Source organism: Anarhichas minor, unplaced genomic scaffold (genome assembly GCF_050575085.1).
Source record: "Anarhichas minor isolate MPS153535 unplaced genomic scaffold, ASM5057508v1 ptg000027l, whole genome shotgun sequence".
In the NCBI taxonomy this organism is placed as follows: domain Eukaryota; kingdom Metazoa; phylum Chordata; class Actinopteri; order Perciformes; family Anarhichadidae; genus Anarhichas; species Anarhichas minor.
This window is the reverse complement of record NW_027466473.1, coordinates 10859152-10883374: the sequence shown is the minus strand read 5'-3', so window position 1 is coordinate 10883374 and position 24223 is coordinate 10859152. Positions and strand designations below refer to the sequence as shown.

The 24223-nt window shown below is 41.7% G+C and overlaps 2 protein-coding genes and 2 long non-coding RNA genes across 4 annotated transcripts in view; 3 read left to right on the top strand and 1 right to left on the bottom strand.

The window, feature by feature from the left end:
• The window catches only part of LOC142959713 (uncharacterized), a 43662-nt gene extending 37535 nt beyond the window's left edge, over window positions 1-6127 (top strand). The window contains exons 8-10 of the long non-coding RNA XR_012956240.1: window positions 3801-3917; window positions 4172-5094; window positions 5645-6127. This is a non-coding gene — a long non-coding RNA (uncharacterized LOC142959713). The remainder of the gene's footprint in view (window positions 1-3800; window positions 3918-4171; window positions 5095-5644) is intronic.
• c2cd2l (c2cd2 like) lies at window positions 51-18542 on the bottom strand. The gene is made up of 15 exons (XM_076101107.1): window positions 18277-18542; window positions 17446-17898; window positions 8840-8935; window positions 8536-8655; window positions 7430-7540; window positions 6773-6886; window positions 6534-6633; window positions 6314-6446; window positions 6050-6114; window positions 5670-5791; window positions 4991-5162; window positions 4773-4877; window positions 4187-4317; window positions 2476-2689; window positions 51-1949 (listed from the first exon to the last, which is right to left on the bottom strand). Exons 2-15 carry the CDS (start codon window positions 17812-17814, stop codon window positions 1705-1707), a joined length of 2097 nt encoding a protein of 698 aa, XP_075957222.1. The 5' UTR covers window positions 17815-17898; window positions 18277-18542; the 3' UTR covers window positions 51-1704.
• On the top strand, window positions 7294-18645 carry LOC142959714 (uncharacterized). The gene is made up of 4 exons (XR_012956241.1): window positions 7294-7560; window positions 15368-15428; window positions 16470-16556; window positions 17459-18645. It is a non-coding gene; the product is annotated as an uncharacterized LOC142959714 (long non-coding RNA).
• Window positions 18646-19759: 1114 nt separating this feature from the next.
• dpagt1 (dolichyl-phosphate (UDP-N-acetylglucosamine) N-acetylglucosaminephosphotransferase 1 (GlcNAc-1-P transferase)) lies at window positions 19760-23649 on the top strand. The gene is made up of 9 exons (XM_076102175.1): window positions 19760-20211; window positions 20346-20466; window positions 20565-20778; window positions 21061-21207; window positions 21415-21499; window positions 21618-21806; window positions 21913-22000; window positions 22325-22480; window positions 22565-23649. The coding sequence occupies exons 1-9, from the start codon at window positions 20045-20047 to the stop codon at window positions 22628-22630; spliced, it is 1233 nt and encodes a 410-aa protein (XP_075958290.1). The 5' UTR covers window positions 19760-20044; the 3' UTR covers window positions 22631-23649.
• The last annotated feature ends 574 nt before the right edge of the window (window positions 23650-24223 follow it).

Sequence of the window (24223 nt, the reverse complement as noted above, 5' to 3'; positions counted from 1 at the left end):
AAAAATGTATGCAACTTCCTAAAAAAATAATAAGATAGCCAGAAGTAATCTACTGATGCTCCAAAAATAATTTATTTGCAATAAATTAAACATTTCAAATATAACAGAAATCATACATATCTTAAACGTTTGCAGGCTCCACCTATGTGATCCCTTTTATTAGCTTTCCTTTTATTGATGCAAATAAACCTGGAAACGTTATCAAAATCATTTAATTTTATTGTTTTGAAGTCGGTAGAAATATTTTAGATTTTCTCTGACAAAACTTAAATGGACAAAAGTGTGTGTACATTTTTACATACTTTTTGATACAGCAGGTTTCCTCATATCTCAAGCTGCTAGTTGAAGTTTCATTTCTAGCCCTGAGTATATCTACTCCACCCAGCACCTTGTCGTAAACTTTGACAATTGTTGCTCCTAATGCGTCAGCGTCAGCAGCAGAGCATCTCTGAAACCTTCACAGAGACCTCAAAGTTCCTTTTTTTTACAATTTAAACTGCAGAGCTGAGACTTACATATATTCTAAAAGAAATGCCTTCTTATATACAGTCTATGAGAAATGCATTATGTAATGCTCCTGAATATTAATACAGAATAGGTTTTGCTATATTTAGTTTATGATTATGAGCGGATCACATGTCAGCATTTCCTGTAAAACGATTTTTGCCTGCTACCCATGCGAGGCATTTCGCACTATATAATATGGTGTTGCTGCACAATAATGATAGTTATTGCAATATTGTAATGTCCACATGTGCATCAACTGAAGTCTCCATAATGTGTGTGGATAATGTGATAAACTTCATTGGGGTCAACAGGGGCCACAAGGAGAGCAAGACCTGTTTTTTTTTTTTTTTTACTGACAGAAAAAAGTTAAAACTCATTGCCTGGCTTGAAGAGCCTGCGAGAGATCCTGGCTGGTTGTAGTTTCAAAAGCAAACTGAAATGCATTATGATATTCCACAGAAAGTACCTTTATAAAATAAAAAGTACAATAAATATATTAACTTTTCTTCTTATCTAAGATACAACATTGAACAACATTCTAAAACCAATACATTAGCAATTATGAATGGACTGCTAGATTAAGACAGATTTTTTGTCAACTTACTTAATTACGTGTTTAAAATTACATTTGCATGGAAAAACACACAGCAATGTCTCTATTTTACAGTGCAATGCAACTTAATGACTTGTTTTTTGGGGGGTAAAATAAATAGCACTTGTTTCATGAGAACCACACAATAATAAATTAATGTTATACAACGGAGGAATTGTACATGTGCTGTTACAAAAACAGTCCAAAGTGTAACCAATAGCATCGTACTGGCATCTTTTTATCATGAATAAGTTTAAGAGCGATTCCACCATCTGTCACAATCAAACACTCTGACTATAGTTTGTGTTCAAACGGGGCACAAGACATTTCATTGTGATTATTACCTTCTCCTCAAGCAGCAGATTTCTCCTAGAAAGAAACCGATTTCATCATCACATTTTAACTTCAGTGATATGATTAAAAAGGACTTCTCTCTCCTGAAGGTGCAATTGATTTCTCTCCAGAGTAAAGCCCTCCCAGAGGAATGTACAGGTGACAACCCGCCTGCGGTGTTCAGCCTGTCAAAGACTCTTGTAAGGTTGAGTTGTTCTTCTGACAGTAATAACAGAGGCCTTAAAACCCATGTCCGACCCTCTCGATGATAATCAGTTATCCAGTGAGCTTGCTCCTCCGTTTGTAGCTTTGCCTTTCGATTTGCCTGATGAGCGGAAAGAGAAGCGTTTGATGAGACGCCGGGAGAAGCTGGCAGACTTTTTACGGCTGATGTTGGTGGCAGCAGCAAAGTTATTGCCCATGTTGGAGATGTCCTCATGGGATTGGCTGAGGCAGGACTCCTTCTCTCGATGTCTTCTGCGGAACAGCAGCTTCGTCCCACTCTGTAGGAAGCCCACTAGAGGAAGCAGAGGGAATACGTCACTGTATTTATGTGGCAATCCACAATTACAGTATTGGGGCCTTCATTGAAAAACACGAACCAATCACTCAACTGCTACTTTTATGAATGAATTCACCAATTTCCTGAGTTAGCTCTCGTATCAAGTTGATATTCAAATAGAATTCGACTCTGATCCATTCAAAACCGCTTTGCTCTGGTTGGATGCATGCTGCAGCATGGCCTCCAGAGGGCAGTAGAGTCCCTCATGTTATATGGCCCCAAAATCTGTAAATGCATTGTGCTCACTTGAAGTTTTGATGTTATGTAAGGCTATGAAACTGTCCTCTTTAATATAGTAGCAGTGGGCTTTGAAAATAAAAACTTATTTCACATGGACAAAAATAAATCAAAATCTAGCGAAGTGGCAACGTGCATAAACAATCTGCAAAAACAATATTTGAATGGCTGAATATTGTGTGTAAGACATCACTGATCAGTGTTAGTGGAAACTGAACCTCTGAAACTATGACGACTGTGTTACCTTTATGGTCCTTGAGGCTGCGGGTTTCCAAGGCGCCAGTGGAACCAGTATCTGATTCCACATCGTCCACTGACGGACGCTCCGACACGTCGGAGGGTGTGGTTTCATCTGGGTCCTGGTGATGCCCCGCCCCGAAATGGTTGCCCTGCATGGCTGCGTCCATGGCTGCCGCATAGCCGCTCGATAACGCGCAGTCATCTTCTGAGAGTGGAACCTGCTGGGTGTTAGGATAATTGAATCAAATTCTTTCCTTCAAAAAATGTTAACATGATTAATTAAGGGGTTATAAAGGGTGATGGGAGTGTGTAACTACTTAAACCTCATTTTGCCCGGCTCCATGTCATTGTATTTTACATTCCTTAAAGGTGAAATCCAGAGCATTGATATAGCAGCAAACAACTATTTCCAAGGTAAAAACATAGTGGAGTAATGTCTACCTGAGCAGAGAATGAAGTTGCTCTCCCTCTGTGTGTGTTTTTATCCCAGCTTCTCTGTGCTTTGATTACAAAGGCGGGCCGGTCCGTGCATTTTAGTGCATGTGAGTCTCTCTGTGGCATTCCCCATAGCTCATGCCGGGCTCCCACTCTTTTCTAGAGATCATTTTCAGTGATGACCCAGCTGGTATGACAGACGGGGAACATGCCATTCGTTATTATTTTCCTCTCTGTGGAAGTCTGGTTTAAAACACGTGCAGTCTGTGGCTTTAACTTATTTATGCAACCATCTCTTAGGTGCTTAGAAATTATATATATATTAAATAATATAATCAGAAAAACTACCAAAGTTACTAGCCAGTGTGAGGAATTTAAGTTTTGGATATTATGTGATACAGTGTATTTACTTGTAAAGGTTTTGAATCAAGGAGTGTTGTCATTTCATGCATTGAGTGAAAGAGGGGGGTTTGAGGAATGTGCTGGAGGGGGGGGGGGGGGGTTGTGTGAAAGTGGCTGGGTGAGGTGTGAAGATCAAAACAATGGATCAACGGCCCAGGAGGGGCTTGTTGGACTTCAGCCAATCATTGAGCTGATCGATATGTAATGTGAGACTTTTCAGAGACTTTGGGGGAAAAAGGAGATGTGAATCCAGGAGAAATTCAGACCTCCTCGGTACCATGGGGCAGATACACCAATCTGTCGTGTGGTGCGGACGGGGCCTCAATTTCATGGAATTTATATGTTTGTTTTGTTATTAGTAGTGTGATTCGGTTTGTAACTGTTTGTATCTGTTTTTATGCTTCTTGGATAATAAATCCATTTGATTTTGACTTAAACCTGCTGTTGTGTTTTGTGTTTAACATCACTAAAACTTTTTTTCACGTCTTCCAGGACCAGTGGGAACCCTGTCATGGCCGCCGCTGTGCACTGCGGTTACAGCTTATAACGCCACCCTGACCCACGTTGTCATCGCAGAAGCGTAGCACCCACCCTCCGGTTCCCCCTCAGGTAAACACTGTTAGCACTGACAGCACGGTTGCTGTTGTTTGCACTGTTAGCACCGTTAGCTGCTAGCACCGTTATCTGTGAGCCGCCGGCTGAGATCCGTTTGGGGCCAAACTATATGATCTGCAATCCGTATTGAACACCTTTAAAAGTAGGTTTTGTAGACTTGAAATAAATTATTTTTCACTGAAATAAATATACTGTACTGTATGTCTAAATGACGGCACAAATTCAACAATCCACTACATTTGACACAGTTTCCATTCCCTGACCTTTGACACGCCCGAGATGATCAGCGTGCTCCTCTTGGTTGGCGTCTTCCGTGCTACTTTGGAGGCGGACTCCGTCAGCTGCCGGATGGCCGTCTCTGCAACAGGATCCAGGCCATTAGAGATGCTGCTCTCTGAGAAACAGAAACACAAACATGTCACGATAAACAAACAATCAGCACTATACTAGTAAACTGCATATATAAAAAGGTGCACGTTATTGAATATATTTTTGTTGCAGTGCAAGTCAATTAGAAAATGTATGCTTTATCAGAAATATACACAAAGAGCCCATTATTGTATTGTATTGAAAAACAGAAATCATATATGTCGTTAGATCTGTCAAACGTTGTCTATCGGGTTTATCATACTTTTTTGCTCTTTGCTTTGGATAAGCAAGAAGTTTCTCTGCGTAACCCTGTTGTGAAACTAAATTAAGGTTTTTTGAACAGGAGTTCCTATACCGAGAGTGCATAATGTGTACTAAAAATTGCATTCCTCTTATCTTGTGTTACAACGCAGCTTGCTGCTTATCCTACTTTGCATTTGTTATGTAAAACAACATCTGGCCTTTCAATCTAGAACTCACTGCTGAGGTTGGGGCTGGGGCTGGTGCTGCTTCTGCCATCTGACAGGATCGTGGGTTTCCTCTCAGTCACCTCCACTTTGGACGGTGAACGCAAAGGGGAATCACCTAAAAGGCATCACAAATATTTGATGTCATTGTTTAATACCGTCACAACATTCTTTCATATCTTCTTGTACACCTAACCTGGCACAATGTAATACTTTACTCTGTGCATGTACCTGGACTGCGGTCCAGCTTTAGTCGAGACTGGACGGTCGTGACGGTGGTGACGATGGTTCCGTCTGGCATGATGGTCCGGTCCACATCGACTTTCTTGGTGGGGGTGAGTGAGGAACGAAGCGGCAAAGCATTGTGGGTACTGCGGGCCTCCTCTGTTTCCACATACAGCAGCTGGAGGATTAAGAATAATCTTCATTTAGCTAATAAAGCGTAACGTGGGGGTGGGCACTTTATTAACGAGGTGGCCATTTAAACTGACATCTGGACCTGCCGGGCAAATTTCAGACGATTTATCAGTGGAGGCACAACAGGTTGCAGGAGAGGTACAGCAAAACAGGGAGTGTACCAATATGAACTGTTAGCCTGCAGAGATGAAGCAGATGTTCACGTCATCTTTAAAGAAATATGTTGATAGCAAGAAGTGAAAAAAAAAGGCAACAAGTTGGCTGATGAATAGAGAAGAAGAGATCTGAGACAGCAATCACAGGTATGACAATGGACTATGTATCCGCTGTTATGCAACACTCCCTCTCTTTTTGTGGTGAATCTCTGTTTCGTTCCAGCCTGCTTGACGTTAGATAATAACGTGTGATGTAACTGTACACTTCAAAGCACGAGACTGGCTTTGAGAGAGCTTTCCATTATTTTCACAGAAATGAGCTGCATCTTGTTTCCCACCTCTGCTGTGACGGTGGCGTTGGGTGCCAGGCCGTGGCCGGGGCTTATTGACAGCGTATGCTGTCCAGTGGGAACTTTGCACCGGAGGTCCACGGCGATGCAGGCGTGGCCGGGCAGGAATTCTATCCAGATTTAAAACAAAAAGGAAAGTCTTAACATAGTTGTACAAAAAGCGTGAAAGCAGTTTCTTTTTTGTAGTTCTGAGGCCATAATGGGAGCATCTCCTGACATTTTATACATCCTAAAACGCTAACCATTACAGTGAGCCTGCCAACAGTGCATTTGGGGCATGAAGATTTTGCTTAAGCAGTCTAAACATTCCTGCTGATCAGGTTTCTGAGACGCAGCCAACACTAAAACGCTATCGAGCAATGCCTTACGTTCCCTTTTGCCGTTCCGCTCCAGAAGTCTTACTCTCAGCTCTTTGGTCTCTAGGCCCGGCTCTCTTCAACACAAAGCAAACAACTGTGTAAGAATTCAAGTAAAACCCCCACTATGCAAACAGTGTGATTTCTTCTTCAAGCTGATTTTTCCTGAAAAACTTCAAATCTTAAATAATATTCTATAACATTAATATTCGTTGGCATGAATGTACACAATCATGACTCAATAACTGCAGGTAGGCGTCATGGCTGCCATCTTACAGAGTGATTTCTTCACTCCATTCCACCGGGGCGTTGGGGTTGCTGGGCGCAGGCAGGAAGCATGTTGACCTCTCTGTGGAGGGTTGGTCCAGGCTCAGGACACAGCACAGCTCCCCCGATCTAGACCACTGACCTGAATGCAGAAAGCCAGACAGTGAGACCTCGGCTCTCCGCAGGAAGCCGGACGGAAATGATCTGACGCTGAGGGAAAATGTCTGACCTTTACTTAAGGTCGCCCTGAGCTGCCGGAGCAGTAGTCGTTTCACTAAGACACTCTGGGAAACAGAGTTCAATCTCACTGATAGATGGTCCATGGGAGCCTGGGAGCGTGCAGACAAAGGGTGAAGGGTACAGGTTCTATCATTTAGTATCCAGTCATAGCAATTTATTTGTTTAAAAAAAAGATCCTTGTTATTTACTCTTATTGCTGCGAAGGTAGCACAAAGCATGTTTTCTCACCAGAGGACTGGATGCACAGGTCTTGAGGTTGAGGACCATGGCCGGCTGAGTGCTGAACAGAGTATCCTCTACCAGCCCCTTAATCGTGTCCAGGTCTGCACCCCCCTCAGTGCCCTGAGATGAAAAAGAAGCAGCTGATAATTCTCTGATGATAAACCAAAGCATGGGAGGTCAACAAACTCAGCTATAGACACAACTGGGGCTTTTAATGCATTTGTATGCCTGATATTATCTTACTTAATATTATATATAATAACATGCAAGATTATTAATGATAATAAACAGAAAATATCCAAGAGGAACAAACAGACTTTAACTGTTTGCTGTTGCTTTAATCTAAAAGCCATGTAGTTTGTTCAAAAAAGCAGCTTTGGGGAATTGAACCATTCATACCCAGTGGTTATTATATATTATATATAATAATCAGTGGGTATGCCCAATAACTGTCTTCAGTATTAGTTCAATTTCTTCTGCTTAATCTATGTTTTTATGTTACTTTACTGGTGTTGTTAAATGCTCGTTAATGTAAAGATAATTATGCATTTGATAAGCATGCAACCTAGTTTGTGAACTGTAAACGGGTTGAGAAGCGAGGCCTCTGCTGACCATATGAGACGGACATATCATATTAGTGGTGTCAGTATCCGATATTCTCACTTGTCTCTGCAGCTTGCATGGAGACACGCTCAGAGTAAATGATGGCTGCTTGGAAAGAGTCCAGGACATCAGCAGACCCTCGTCCTCCACCTCCTCCAGACACACCACCACCTGACGGAGACCGACAGCAGGTTAACCGACATGCTTTTACGATAGAGTATAAGAGTTAAAGGATTAAACGTGTAGAATTTCTCATTATTAAATAATCACCACACTATTTCATTTTGATGATTTAGTAAAACAGGACTCTTCCTAGAAGATTGTCCGTCTCTGCTAGCTTCTACAAAACACTTACATAATAAAGCAACATTTGTAAGAAGCGAACAAGCAGGAAACACTTTATTCACAAAAATAAAAGTTTCTCATCATGCTAGATGGTGTAAGGAGGGACGCACAGTTGGGAAATCACATGATTATACTCTTCCCTCTAAGCTTCGCTTTCACCGTCCATTTCTGTCTTCCACCGTGACGATTTCCCGGGAAGATTAAGGCTCCATTTACAGTCGTGGGAAACAAAATGCTCTGTGTCCTGTGCAGTGTTGCCAACTCTTTTCCAATGAAAGTAGCCAGCACTACCTCCCAAAACTGCTAAAAGTCACCAGATGACGTCAAAGGTCAATTTGCATATTGGCGATGTCATGGTGTATTCATTTGCATAAAGATGAGCGGTTTTGTCGGTTGCAGCGACGGTGCAAGAGGAGAGGGAGAGACCCTGTGATCTTGGCAGAATAACTAGTCACTGTGTTTAGCATTGGGAATGAATTACAATATAATATATTTGAATATATTTCGTGGCTTTTCCCTGATGGTCTGAATAAATTGCTAAATGTGTTGCTTGTAGTAAACTCTGAGCGATCCAGTTGCTCTCAGACTAATGAGAAATGGGTTCTTAGTTGTGATAAATACTTGCACTACTGAAATAAGAGAGGCTATTGATTGTCATGAATAGTAAAATATACTTAAGACTCTTTATTTAATGACATTGATGGCGGGATTCTTTACATTTGAATAACAATGCAAATGATGCTCCTGAGATTCCCATTTGTTTTGGAGGCCTGCCCTCAAATGTGCAAATTGCAAAAAATCCATGTGGTGTGCTTTCGTACCTTTGCCACCATTGGTGCTATAGTGATCTGATAGGTCTCCATGGAAATGGCAGCTGGTGACTGCTGAGTGACCGTCACAGGAAACGTCACTGTGTCCACCCAACATTTACAGTGTAAAACCTGTAAAACAAGAAGAGGCTGTCAAAGGAAAATACAGAAATGGCGGAAAACGTTCATGTTTTGACACCGAAAATGTGATTTTTTTTTTTGTCATGTATTTCCCCAATTAAAATAAACTGGGTGACTGGCTAAATAAGTTAATTAGTTACAGCTGTAATTAACAGAGACTACGAAGATCACGTACCATTCGGTGTGCCGATTTGTCAGTGCAGGTCACACTATCTATTTCAGAGGCAGCAGTTAACTGGAGACTGCTGTCAAAAGTGATCTGGATGGAGCTCTGGGAGAGACAGAGGAAGAGAACAAATGTCCTAAATATTACATAAGAGAAAGAGGAGTGACTATCAGGGATGACAGAAACGACTGTGCTGCAGTGATGAAGCCTTTAATGTAGCTGGGAAGCAGTTAGTCACCATCCTTATGGATCTTTACTCAATTAGTATGCAAATAAATGAACTGCTGCATTTCATGAATTTTAAGCGTGTTTGGTATCAGACAACTAGGTAGTTGATTGATCTTTGCTCAGTGATTGAACTCACATGTGCTCCTGATCACCTCATCCACATGCTAATCACACAATGCTTCTGCTTCCCTTCCACAGCAACCTCACAAGCTTCGCGGGAACAGAAATGTTCCTCTTGGCAAACTTTGAGTCAAGATTATTAATTAAGTCTCATGTGGAAAATGTACATGAATCAATAAACAGACTCTTGTAAGGTTCTATAATGTGTATGTAAACAAACATGAGGCTATTGTATTTACCACGCATGGCAAAGCACAACTGTGGTTTTAAGTCCAGGCAGATCTGTGGATATGTGCACTCAGATGAGCACTGACAAAGGGTGGCAAGTAGTATGTTCAAGTTAATATGAGCTTCTGTCATTATGCAGAAGTTGTGGATTGATCAGGCTGCCTTAGCCCCACAGCAGCGTCCATTATGAAGACTGCATCAGTCAATGCTTAGTCATGCTTACAGCAAGGCAGCTTTCACTGTTGGACTTGGTAGACACCCCCTAACAAAAGGAATCTCAGTTGTGAGAAAAGAGTCACTAGAACCGCGGCAACACCAGTGGCCTACTATCACTGTGTGTGTGTGTGTGTGTGTGTGTGTGTGTGTGTGTGTGTGTGTGTGTGTGTGTGTATGTGTGTGCCAGAGGATCTGTTTCAATAGACGGCTTTCGACTGGCTCGAGAGATGGAAGTGAGAGAAAACAAATCCCCTATTGTTAGGGCATATGTTCCTCTAGCTCCAAGTCCAATCTCTATCAAACACAGCAGTGGAGGCGGGGTAGAGGTGGGAGTATGATATAACAAAGTTTGTGGTGTGTGTGTGTGTGTTTGTGTGTGTGTCTGTGAGCATGTGCAGGCGTGTTTGTGTATGTGTGTGTGTGTGTCAGTGTTTCAGCAAAAAGGGCAGGAAGCCAAAAGCAATGCTGCAACCTTACATAGGTTCCCTGGACCAACACTGCAGATGATGCACATGACTAGAGTGTACTACCGGCTGTGTTTACTTCGGTTGGCTGGAGCTTCTAAAACTGCTCAGTCACCCAACCAACCGTTCATTACATCCAAAGTGCAGAACGAATATGATGTGAGAAATCCATAAATCACAATATTCTGATTGTGTGTGGCTCATAGATCGGCATTACTAAAGGTTTGTGTCACAGCAGTCAAACCCCACTGGCATCTTTTCAATGAGGCAAATTGGAGTCAGTACAATGTTGTGAGCAAATACTCCTAAATGTCAGTATTTCTTTTTTGGGACACGCACATTCCACAATAATGAGCACGATGAGAGCAAAATAGTGTAACCTTTTTAGATTTGTTTTCGGCATTTTGCCTTCATTAGTTATCTGATAGTGTAGACATAAACAGGAAATACGTGGGGGGAGAGCGTGTGGGGTATGACCATAGATTATATATAAATATTTATATGAATGTGTATGTAAATATTTATATATACTCTTTATATACAGTTTATGACATGCACAAATGTCTGTAATGCTGATACATCACCACTGGGCCACCAGACCCTCCCCAGTGTTGCCCTGTTTTTGCTATTTTTAAGCCTAAAAAGCCTCAGGTCCAGATCACAATTTATGACAAGCCACAGTGCATTTACAGCACAGATTTGTGTTTTTTTTATGTGAAACATGGCAAAGACAAACGAACACTTTATTTTTTTTCAAATCACTTCAGGACACACAGCAGCACAGGCTTGCCAATATGTGTCAGTCAAAATCTTGCGTGCCTGAAGGAAGGTTGGGTCGGTTGTTGTTTCCACTGATATGCTTTTAAAATCACTTTCTAGGCTGAACTATAATCCAAGCATCTTATATTTATCTTATATTTAACATTATTAAGCGTACATGCTTGTAAATTAGAATGGCAGCCATTACCCAGTTTTAAGGTCTGTTTTGGACCCTGAAATTAAATATGGTTGGACATTTTTAAATATGATTTACTCATTTGGTAAAACCTTGAATATCTAACTAGTTTATGGTTTTCTATTCTTTAAAAGGGAGTCAACTCAGATATTTGGCATCCATTGGCTTTTTAGGTAGCCATCTGGTGCTCTGTGGTGTTCTGCATCCTCCTGGCAGAGGCTGCAGAGCTAATTTTGTCATGGACAGGGCAATGCTAGCAGCATGACCTCTGATTCGTCCTTGTGCAACACCGCTGTTAGACTGTGTGTGTGTGTGTGTGTGTGTGTGTGGAAGGTATTTGTGGAAAGAGACTGTTCCTGAGGACATCCATGGTGTCACTTCAGGTTTGTCAGAGTCACCCCCTTTGGGTTCGCCTGGCTGAACGCCTCTGAAAAGCATGTGGGTCAACCAGAAATACCCCCCCCCCCCCCGTGGCTTTTGTTGACCCTCATCCTCCTTTCCCTTCCTTTTCAGTACTGTGTATCTCAGGTTCAGGCTACAAAAGGGTACAAACGTTGTGGTGTCGAAATAGCTATCCAACGTGCATGTTTCGTAATTCATAGCATTCTATACATTTGGCTAACACATGCAACATGACTTTTTTACCCGTAGTACCAGTGCGGCTGGAGGGATGGCAGTGTGTGTTAGCAATGTTAGCATGCTAACATTCTAAACTGATTTTGTGAACATGGCAAACATTACCTGCTCCTAAAATATCCACATGTTAGCAGTGTCATTGTGAGCATGTTAGCATGCTAATGTTGCTAATTGATTTCGTATTTCAAATTTGGTATGTCGGCTATTGTAATGTTTTGAAAACTGTTGGTCTACCTACAGTGTACATAAAACCACTAAATGTAATCTGCCAAAAGTACAGTTTATAAAAATTATAACGAGAAGGAACAAGACTGAAAGTAAAGCTTCTAATGTGAAGCATTTAGAATTTAGCTTCACTTTATAATTTTTTTCAGGTACAAAACTATATTAGAATAATGCGCAATGTGTGTCTCCACTTTAAATGCCGAGTCAGAGGAGCCACCTTGTAGACCAATGCCTGCCACGGAACTTTTGTGTTGTTAAAATAGAACTTTGTGGTGAAGTTCAATTTCATCAACAGCTGTGAGTGACTGACGTTAGTTTCCTGCCCTGTCATTGCAAATGAGTGCTGAGTGCTTAACGTACCCCCTCGTTAAGAAGAAATCTACTTGAGCATAATCACACAGCATTAATCATCTACCGACAGCTCACAGTCAGAGAGGGGAGAAGTGAACTGTGGCCCTCAAGATAATCACCAGGCTCTTTATAATTGCAGATCTTGAATGGACAGGGAGCTTCCTTCCCTGCAGATGCACACTCGTGTGCTCTATTAGTCCTGCTCTACCACCCACTGAACCCAGTGACAATGGCTTGCCACCATGTGTCAGCTGCAGATGCACACACGGTTTGCGATGCAGTTATGATCTGCTGGTCTGAAGAGGCCAACCAGTTCAGTCCTTCAAGCGTCCTCCACGAAATAATCGGGCCAGAGACATCTGAATAGCTCCATATCAAGTCTTCATGCCAAGGCAAGATTATATCCAGAGGCTTCCACAGTAATACTTCAGCAGACAAGACATTTTCTCTGGATAAACAAGTGAGCCGTGAAACAAGCCGCATCGTGGGGTTACTGTCCAAAAAGAGCAGGAGGTGCTTTTTATGCTTCTGAACAGATTCCGGAGTCTATAATCTCTCTGTCTGAAAGGCTCAGTGGAACCACGGTGTGCAAACCAAGCTAATCTGTGAACGCATACAGCTAAATCAGAATTATGCTTATTTTGACTTCATAAAGTGTTCAAGGGTATACAAGTAAATCTAATGAACTATCGTGACTCCATGGAAATCACTACATGTACGTGTTTTTTGTTATTGCAGCAAGTGGGCATCCTTCTATTAACATTGTTGTGGAGGGGGGGGGGGGGTGTCTAGACATATCTGCAAAATTGTGATGAATCTATCTCACCCACTCTGCTTTTTACCCTGGGGTAGCAATTGTCTCCTCTAATATATATCTTATGAAAGGCATTCACCGTCTATACAAATTCATCTGAGGAGGAAAATACAAATATCTTGGCTAAATATCTTCAAGGCTGAAGCTGAATGGGGCACTGCCACTAACACCATGTCTCTTGTCCGTACAAACCCAAATGACGCTTTAGCTTGTTTGCTGCTGTTTTCTATATTTATGTAACAACCCCCCCCCCCCCCAACCGTCCTGTCACGATTCAGCCCCCCCCCCCCCCCCCCCCCCAGAGCATTTATTTTGTCTTGTCCTGCTGTTTTGAAGACTGGAATTTGGGAGTCAGGGAGTCAGCATTCTGACGACACTCGACATTAGTGTCACAACATAAGCTGTTCTGAAAGCGAGTGGCGTTTACACGTTAGCATTGCTGAGTTCCTGGCCGCTCTCTGCTGCAGTGAGCAGAATATTGACGAGGACAGCCGAAGCAGACCAGTTATTCAAAACTACAGACAGTGACCCACTGGCACTTGTGAAATCTTCATAATAAGATTGAGAGAAGATAGGTAAAGCCCCATGAATACCAAATAGCCGCAGTAGAAGCATTAACAACAAAAGCAAAAAAAACTTCCTTTCCTGACTGCTGCTGAAATATCCATAATGTTGAGAACAGAATACAATGGCATGTGTCATTCGTGCAGAAAACACAGATCCTGAAACTAATATCATTTTTCACAATGATCCAAATAGAGACTGTATTAAAAACCATTATGTGTATAATTCTACAGATAATGGTGATATAATGAAATCAAATCCAGTTTGAGTGTTACATCCTTCGTTGCCTAGTCTTTGAGTCAGATGTCAGAAGTCTTACTTCAGCATTGCCTAATCTACGGAAAGCCAGAGAGCCCAAAAACACAGCTTTATACTTCAAAAGATATGAAATGCATAACTTTGATGGTATAATATATGGCATACTCATTTATCTAATCCTCAGCAAGAGAGCGATGAGAAGTATTCCCCAAAATGCCCATCCTTTAATCACCTAATCCTTTTGTCAGAATAGTTGATTCATTTTCTGTCAATAAATTCAGCTCTACATATAATTATTTCATGGAGGGTACAGATGGATATTTTTTACCATGGAAGGTTTTGTAATGTAACTTTTCTGCTGCAGTGTTTCAAGTCTTTATTATTATTTGGGGTCTCACAAGGTGTTGAGTAAAATAAAAATCCACTCTAATGCTTGACCAAACATGACGAGGTCTGCTGGGGGAAAGGTTTTTGCTGACTTGCCAACTTTCCATGCGGGCTAATTCAACTTGCCTTTTATTTGGATAAATTTCAACATAATTATTTAAAGGCCTCTGTCAGCATCAATCTTAAATGCTGCAGAAGTACTTAGGTTAATGCTATAAAGGAGTTGCGTGCTAATCCCTACATGATGATACTGAAGCCGTATCTGGGTGCTGTGTTCCTGCTGAGAAGCTCATGTTTTTGCTGGATGTAGAAACATAAATCAGGAAATGCAAGTTGGAGGAGAACGTGAGTCTTGGGGGATTACATTTTGGGCCGGCTGCTCTAGTGTCTTTTTTCGAAATGGCATGGCAACATGCCTGGCAGGTGCTTATTGTGTGTGAGAGGTGAGGAATGCCAGGTGACTCGCTTGTGGGCACTTAATACTTCCAGGTTTTTCCAGTCCGTCTTTTTTTTGTGAGGAAGTGAAACACCACAACAACAAACCAAGTTACAACTCTTGAGTGTAAACAGCACAGACCAAAGGACAGAGTCTACTGGCTAATATAACATTGATGTATAATGTTACAACTTAATAATGAACGGCGTGGAGGCCCAACATGTGACCTTTAAGCTACAAGACGAGGCCACACCGGCTCTTAGACGGACTCCTGGAGGGATATCTATTCAACTAGACGTGTTTGTAATTTGTTATCTCAATATCAAGTTCAAGGTTTCATTAACATCCGAACAAGTGATTTGCATATGGCCCAGACACATTTAGAATAACAGTCTGCTCTGCACGCAGACACAATGACTAGCAGATATTTCCTTGTGACGAGTGGAAGCTATCGGGAGGCTTTGGCTTCACACTCTCGGTTCACAAACTAAACACCACATGGACAGACACACACGGAATGCTTGTCTCCGTCTCCTTCCTCCAACACTGAGGCATTTGCTCAGTCTGGAAATTATCTTACAATAAACATGATATACTTCATCACTGCCAGGGTAAAAAGCCTTGTATCTACTGTTTTTTCTTTCTTTTTTTCCAGCATTTCAAAAGCCTGAAGGTCCTACAGTCATCATAGATGAATCCCATCGAGGAGCATGCAGGTATGGGGTTCCTACGTACAAACATATCCATAGCAAACTTGTTTTTTTTAAAACATCCCCTTTAAATTGAATCACTAAGCCTTTCTTGTGTGTTTAGTTCTGCCAAACGGCTATTGAGTTACTAATTATATCCCAAACAGAGTAGCTGTGCTATGAGCAACTATAGCAACTAGGTTGTGTTTTAATGTATTCCTCACCTGGAAACCTCATTAATCTAACTCTCACTAAACACTTCCAAGTTCACCGAAGGTTCACTCCAGTGATGTGGAGTTTCTTGGTAACTGAGAGCAAAGGTCACAATGGATTAACTAATTAGGCCGTTGTAAGATAACTCAGCTGGCATGCTCCAATTTATTGCCACATATCAAAGGGAAGCAGTTCTGAAGAATCCCACTTTAGACGAAGAAACATGAACATGTCTGTGCTCCAGCTTTAGGAGTTTGTACGGTATATTGGAGTGACTGTCGTGTATCCTCCCCGTTGTACTCTTCACACAAACACTGTCAGACTTCAAAGGCAGAGTTTGACATTTTGGGAATTGTGCTTTTTCTCGCAGAGACTTAGATGGGACGACCAATACTGCTCTCATATGTTAAATGTGAAGCTAGAGCCAGCAGGCGGTTAGCTTAGCTTAGCATAAAGACTGGGAAAGGAGGGAAACAGCTAGCCTGGCTACCTCCAAAGGTTAAAAAGAATCCGCTACCAGCAAAAGTATTTCTTAAAGATTTCCAAGTATTACTGAGCTGGGTGGTTTAGTTGAAACATTAACTATATTTCCAATACGTATATATATACATCACAATATGGCAAATGTATGCAAAATCACACGTCTAGTCATACAATTTTAGTAAAACAGAAAAATGATTTTAAAATCTAAGTTAATAATTTGCTCTGAATCATTAATTTGGCAGAATCTTGTAAAATGACAACACATGATGATTACATCATCACGATACACTACCAATGAATGTTGATATTATGGCCCAAACATGATAATAATAATATATTTTTTACTCCTGTCTGTTGTTTATTTGTTCGCAGAGTAAAAAAAGACAAGTTGGACATCTTACTTATTTGGGTGCTAAAACAAAGAAGCAAAGAGTATCCTGCTAAACAAGCAGTGGCCTGGTAATTGCATTGTTACGCCAAGCATGCATTTTTTCCAAACCGATGTGCAACGCTTGCACCATCACTGATTGAGCCTTTCTCCAAAGTGTTCGCTTGAACATCTGAGGGAGGCTTTTTAATCAGCCACGGTGAGGTGACCCATATGAATCAGAATCGAGTGCTGTTTGTTGTGCACGTTCGCTCTGTGGATTGATCCGACCCCTTTTTAACTCCCCGCCAACTCATCTTCAAAACACACAGAATTTCTGAGTGGGGTGTGTAGAGGATCCATCTCCTCGCTCGGTGCTCACAGCAAGCATCCGACTGTGTGTCAGACTTTGAGTCCCACGGATCAAAGAGCTATTTGAAAGGAGAAAGACCTTTTAGAAACTTGCTCTAAGCCTCTAATATGTAACTGTCTGTAGTGCTCACCACACTGAATCCAGTGTTTCTGTGTGAAGCAGTTACCAACTGCAGTTTTAATACAATTGGATTCACTAGGTTGTGAGTTTGAGGAAAGGTGAGCCAACCATTCTCCTGTCTTGAGCAACAACATCGATTTTGACTCCCCCCCCCCCCCCCCCACAGGCCGGGTTATCAGACTATTTTTATGAAGCGTGGGTGTTCACTCCGCGGCTACGCTGACTGGTCTCGCCTCTCAGCTCTTATGTGCATTGATTCAGAGCTGTTACGCAACGCTCAGCCCCCCATCCTCTTACCGATTAGACACTCCGACACCTCCACCTCGCTGCCTACACACATTTCCAGCGCACACCAACTGCATAAACCTTGCTTAACTATTTATGCCTCTGCTTAGTGGACTAACCTTAGGCGTGGTCCTCTACACAGTGCCATCATGTTTATTCAGCTCTCATTTGCAATATGATAAGATCTCCAATAAACAACTCACCCCGTGTCTGCAGGCTTGCTCATTCAGAGCTTTGACCCAGGTCCTCTGCCAGTGCTCCCTGAAGGACTTAAAGGAGAAGAGAGAGGTCAACAGGCCTTTCACCCCGGCCTCGGGCATAGGTCCTCCATCCCGGCCTAAGCGGAGCTTCAGCAGGAATCCCCACACACCTCCAGCCAGGCTCTGGTGGGGCTGTGTGACGGGGAGCTGCTGCCCGGCTGGTCCCTTCCTGTCCTGCTTGTCTGCTGTCTTCCTGGATCTCCACAGACGCAGTACGGTCAGCAAGTACTGACACAGCCATCCCAGCACAATGAGCAAGGAGGTTAGAAAGAGACCCACCAGACACAGCCAGCCCAACTCCTGCAGCTCCATCAGTGTCTCCTGGAGCCTCTCATGTCACCAGGTCCAGGTGGAAATATCAGGACTGTCAGTCAGAGCAGATCAGCCCCCTGTAGCCTGTGAGTGGCAGCAAAAGACAGCCAGTCATCTTGATTCAAAGGGTAACGTTATTAATAAGTTATAACTGAGGAATAACCCATGGATGCGCCGACATGGTGGCTATGACCGCTTTAATTGTAATTTTCTTCTTTTTAGATCACGTTAAAAAAGGTCACGTGTGTGTGTGTGTGTGTGTGTGTGTGTGTGTGTGTGCGTGTGTGTGTGTGTGTGTGTGTGTGTGTGTGTGTGTGTGTGTGTGTGAAGCAGAAGCCCATGTACTGACACTGCGCTACCGTTACGTATGTTTGATATGTGAGAATGAATCGTGCATTAGCAAAGAGGACGGTGTTAGCGGACAAAACTCAGAGAACAAATCGTGGCTCCATACCAACCTACCGTTTAACTTAAACAGTCCGTGCTGCAGGCTGCAGGGAATCGAAAGCAATGCATTGGAAATGTGAAGCTGGCTTCATGGCGATATGCATCCAACAAACCAATGTGTTTGTCCCATCTCCGAGTCATCAGCGATGTTTGGACCGGTGTCCCTCTGCAGACATTTATCGATTCAGAATAAAGCCTCCTCCTCTCGGTTTGTGCGTTACAGATATCAGCGGGTTTCAATTCTCCGCTGGTCGTACCCTCCTGCCTCTGTAACCGCTCGTTAATGATGATTCGACAAAGAGCAGCAGTGGCCCACAGGTGGCGCTGCAGGAGACGAACACAAAGGCAAAAAGGAAGTGAAAGGCAGAGCCTTCAAAAATAAAAGCAGGAAACGTCAAACTTCATTTTCAAATGTTTCTTCTTTTTTTTTTTGCACCCATCCCACAAGTCTTGGTTATCTACAATATACAATATCAACTGACTTCTGAGTTATCACACAATCTATCATCACAATCAATTCATCACATGATCAACATTATTGTTCACAAAATAAAATTCAAAATGAATCCCTCCATCCCCATATATCTGCACAAGTGAAATGTAACATCATTTTAAGATATTTGTACTTCATTTTTTCTTAACTTGTGTGCTACTTTATACTTCTCCTTTTTGACATGACTATTATTACTAGTTACTTTGCAGATTCAACTTTAATATAGACCTACAACCAGCTTCAATAGTCTTATGTTATTTACACTTTAATGCATCATCACCGTATAAAGTATAAACCTAATAATATAATATATGATGATCTCTTATAACTTTGAGCAATGGGCCTTTTTTTGTATAGTATAGTACTGATATCTGGTTAGATACATTTGGTTGAATATACGTTTGTACTTTTTGAATGCACGGCTTGTTTTTTAATGTAATAGTTTAAAAATGTTGCATTCCATCAAGTTATGGATCGGAATACTTATTCCATCAGTAATCTGTATTTGGCCATTTTACCTCTTCCCACTGACAGAGTCACATGTCCTGTATTTAAAGCAAGGAGGCTGATAGTGTTTAATTGTGTGTTGTTGTTTTTTTAATTATAATGTTGTATCCGCATCTCCTCGTGCCAAAAGGCTGGTTGGACGAATGTAAAATAAGCTGCTGGCATTTTTGAAAAGAAAGAAAGAAGACAGGCATATACACTCTAAAAACTATTTTGACAGCAGACCATCGACTACAGACGGCAGAAGACGTCACTTCCGTGTCAACACGGCAGTGGCAGGAAGCTGTTCAAACTAAATGTTTGTTTACATGTATGTCAAGTGAGCAATAACGTAGTGTGGAGGGAACGGTCTTAAAAACAGCACGAATACAGTGGTATTTTGTTCAAAAAAAAGTTTACAAATTATATGTATTTATTTAAAAAAATCGCTTTAATGCAACAACTGTGACCTTTTGAATATAATTTTATTTTGAAGAGATTGACCGGATGTTCCACCTCTCCGTAACACTCGGGAAATGATTAAACAGACGTGGAGTTCAGACAACCAGTGAGCAAATATTAACAGCAATAACACGTAATGCAAGATGTTATGGATTACCAATGTAACTCATGGACTTATTTTCCGTTGACACCGGAAGCCCGGAGGTGTATTCCGCTTTGAAATAGCGATGTGACATGTTTTTACCTCAGTGAAGACAGCCAAAGCTCGTTCATCGATCGCCTATAGGGGTAACGTCAGATTAGCTTAGAAACGTGACTTGATTTTTCAGAAACCCACCAAAAATGCCTGGAAACATGTCACCAGTACCCGTCCTACCGTTGGTGATCAACTGTTTCCTGTCTGTCCTCGGCTGCATGGCCACATTGAAACTCATCCCTGCTTTCAAAGACCATTTCATCTCAGCCAGATTGTACGGAATGGACCTAAACAAAACGTCCAAAAAGGAAGTGTGAGTAATTGTGTTATCTATCTTATGATCTGTTAGCATAAATACTACTTTAGGTAAAAATGTGTCTTCGTTTGGAAGCCAAGTGTGCTCATTCCCTGCTCTGATTCTCGTTTTGTTTCTCTTCCTGTTCGCAGCCCAGAGTCCCAAGGAGTCATCAGTGGGACAGTCTTCCTCATCATCCTCTTCTGCTTCATCCCGGTGCCTTTCCTTAGCTGCTTTGTGGGAGATCAGTGCAAGGGCTTCCCACACGATGAGGTGGGTCGACTGATGCATAATAATAATAAACCGGTTTGTTTCTCTCACATCTGATACTCAACTCTGTTCTCTGTGTTGTTGTCTTCTTCTTTTCGTAGTTTGTGCAGCTGATTGGTGCACTTCTGGCCATCTGTTGCATGATCTTCCTGGGCTTTGCTGATGACGTGCTGAACCTGCGCTGGAGACACAAGCTCCTGCTTCCCACCATGGCTTCCCTTCCACTGCTCATGGTGTATTTCACCAACTTCGGCAACACGGTCATCGTGGTGCCCAAGCCCTTCAGAGCCCTGCTGGGGCTGCATTTGGATTTGGGTGAGTTGTGCGGCTGTTTGCGGCATTGTCTGGTTAGCAGCGGGCTAAGCAATGTCCGGGTGCTTTTCTACCCCAGTCACATCCTCCAGCTCCCAAGATGTTCCCAGGCCAGATGGGATAAATAATGCCTCCAGCGTGATCTTTGTCTGGGGTACTAATTTAACTGCGAAATATGAATATGTTTGTTTTCTGGATACTGTGTGTTGTTGTCGTTTCACTTGATGTAGGAAATGACACTGCTGCAGTCGCTCTGTGAATTGCATCATGTCCGATCTTCTGCAGGTATTCTCTACTACGTCTACATGGGAATGCTTGCGGTTTTCTGCACGAATGCCATCAACATCCTCGCGGGCATCAACGGCATCGAGTCAGGTCAAGCCTTGTTTATCTCCGGCTCCATCATCGTCTTCAACCTGGTGGAGCTCAGTGGTGTGTGGCCTCTCTCACAATTCCTGAAACGAGTAAAGATAGTTTGGAAATAAGTATCGTATATATTATCGTATTACACAGGTGTAATTTATCCCCCTCGTCAGACTGAATGTGATGCTGCATGATTTATGACTGTGGATGTTTCACCGTGTACTTCTTTCCTGTTGCGTGACATGCAAACGGCTGAACATGTTTCGTCTTCATCAGGAGATTACCGGGACGACCATGTTTTCTCCCTCTACTTCATGATACCATTCTTCTTCACCACATTAGCACTTTTTTACCACAACTGGTAAGTCAAACCTATTACCTGAGGCCGTTTTCTGAATTTTTTTTTGAAAATGCACATGCATATATTATACGTCAGTGCCTCTAAATTCTGTCAACTTGCAACCCTTTTTTTGTCACAGGTACCCTTCGTCTGTGTTTGTGGGAGACACCTTCTGCTACTTTGCTGGGATGACCTTTGCTGTCGTCGGCATCCTCGGACACTTCAGCAAAACAATGCTGCTGTTCTTCATCCCTCAAGTGGTTAACTTCGTCTACTCCTTGCCTCAACTTTTTCATGTCATACCCTGTCCCAGACACCGGCTCCCCAGGTAACAACCTTTAAATCCGTTTTTGACATCTTTTCATTCATCATTTATGCTGATTATGTATTCTCAATGTCCACCATTCATCCTCTTGACTTTCTCCCAATGAAAGGCTGAATCCAGACACAGGCAAACTGGGGATGAGCTACTCTAAATTCAAAAGAAAGGACCTCTCTAAATTAGGAAATCTCATTCTGAAGGTAAACGCTCTTGCACCTGTTTGTACTCTTATTTTAATGTAGGAAAAAATTACATTTTACCCAAGATATTGTCCTCAAATTGCTTGATATGTCCAACCAACAATCATTTTGCACATTTTTACTTGGTAATTTAATTAAACAAGCAAGCGTCTGGCAAAATTTAAAATAAACCAGAAAGCCAATTAATTTATCTGTCTCTAATCATTTAATAGACTATTACTATAAAAGGTACTCGTAATGAGTATTGGGAAAACACAGTAGAATAGCAGGTGTACTTCTGTGTTTATTGGGTTATAACAATAATGTCTCAATGATCCTCAACAGGTGGCCGAGTTATTAAAGCTGCAAGAGGTGCAAAGAGGCCAGGAGGGCGATGATGGGTTTATCGAGTGCAACAACATGACCTTAATAAATCTGGTCCTGAAAATACTCGGCCCCACCCACGAGAGAAACCTCACAGTCATCATGCTCGTCATTCAGGTATAAAAAATACCCTGGAATAGTGTTGGTCGTTGGGAAGTATGTGAATGTTTCACTGGCTGCTCATTTCTGTGTCTCTCCCAGGTGATGGGCAGTGTACTGGCTTTCGGGATCCGTTATCATCTGGTGCGTCTCTTCTACGACTCCTAGACAGCACTCTGGGAAAGAGGGGAGAGAGCATTGGCTGAGAAGATATGATGTTGCTTTATGCAACTATTTTTACAGGCTCATGGTTCATCTGCCTTTGACGGGCTCCATTACCTCGCTGTTACTTTTCTGCGTCAGACTCTACTTGCAGTATAGACCCAGTAGAAGGTTCAAAGCTGTATTTCACTTTGTACAACATTTTCACGTACAGCGTTCCAACGTACACTGCTCGGGGTCTGACATAAACAGCAGTACAGTGTGTTTTTCTCCTGAATTTCAGTAATTACAAGCAGCAAAAAGTAACTAGGTCTTAATGATCTTATGTGTCCAACCTGAAAGTATATTTTTGTACTTGTTTTTTAAAGGAAAGTACAGTAAGTGGGGATGGCCTTCGGTTTTCAGGTCAGCCAACATCAATAGTTGATGCCACTAAATTGCTTGGATTTGATAAAAGCCTAATGGATGTAGTAATGGAAAATATCAAATGTTCACACTGCAATGGTCCATTACTTGAATCTGCTGTTGAAGCAAACATGGCTTAGGGAAAATGGGCCCACTCACACTTAATTCACCATGACTATCAATCCATGCAACATGAGTAATATTAATGAATAAGTTAATGTATAATTATTATTATTTTTTTTGTTACCTCTGAACAAATGCACACACAATGGTCATTGTGAAGAAAAGCAGTGACGAGATGAGCCTTTAATCAGTCTGAGGACCAAGAATTAGGTGGAGACAGGTAAATAGAGGGGATATTAAAAGAGTTGTTGACAAAGTTACTTTGGCCTGTGGAAGGTGAAGGGTGTCCTGATGAGAAAAATGCTAATTGTTTATACCTTTCTTGGTATTATAGCTATATTTTTATGACTGATTTTATGACTGGTTCAGAGGACATTAATGTGAAGTAAACATGGCACTGGAATATTTTGCTTAGGAATGTAACTAGAACTGAGAAACTGTTTACTGTTGAGATGGAAGGCTAACATTGAGAAATTAAAGCTGAGAAAATGAAAGCACAGGATTTTGCCGTCACTATTATTGCTCGTTTAAGAAGTATTCAGTTTCTTAATTAGAAGGAGCGAGATGAAAATGTATAAATACTTGACTACAACTAAAAGTCCTGCATTCACAATCCTATTATCAGCTAAATGTATCAAAATGAAAAGTTTTTATCACCTATATACTGTTATTAGATCATGTTATCAGTGTGTATATCGGCCAACAAATACCAAATTGCAGTACAGAAATGCCAAAAATCAATAGCCAACATCTTGTTCACAATTCTTAAAAAGGATTGCTATTAACAAGGTTTGTTTATGTTGTGCTTTGTGTTAATAAAAAAATTTCATCTGACTTTATAGATGCTAGTCAGTCAGTACCTCAAAAATCCAGTATCAAGAAGGCTCTACTTCTTCTACTTTATAGTGAGTTCTTATGGTGTTTTAACCTCTAACACTGCGTAAGCTTTGTTTTGTACATAAAAATCGTAATCTGTAAATTGTAAATATAACTGCCAAATAAATGTAGCGGTGTAAAATGTACCATATTTGTCTCTGTACACGAGCAGAACGGAAGTATAAAGTAGCTTAA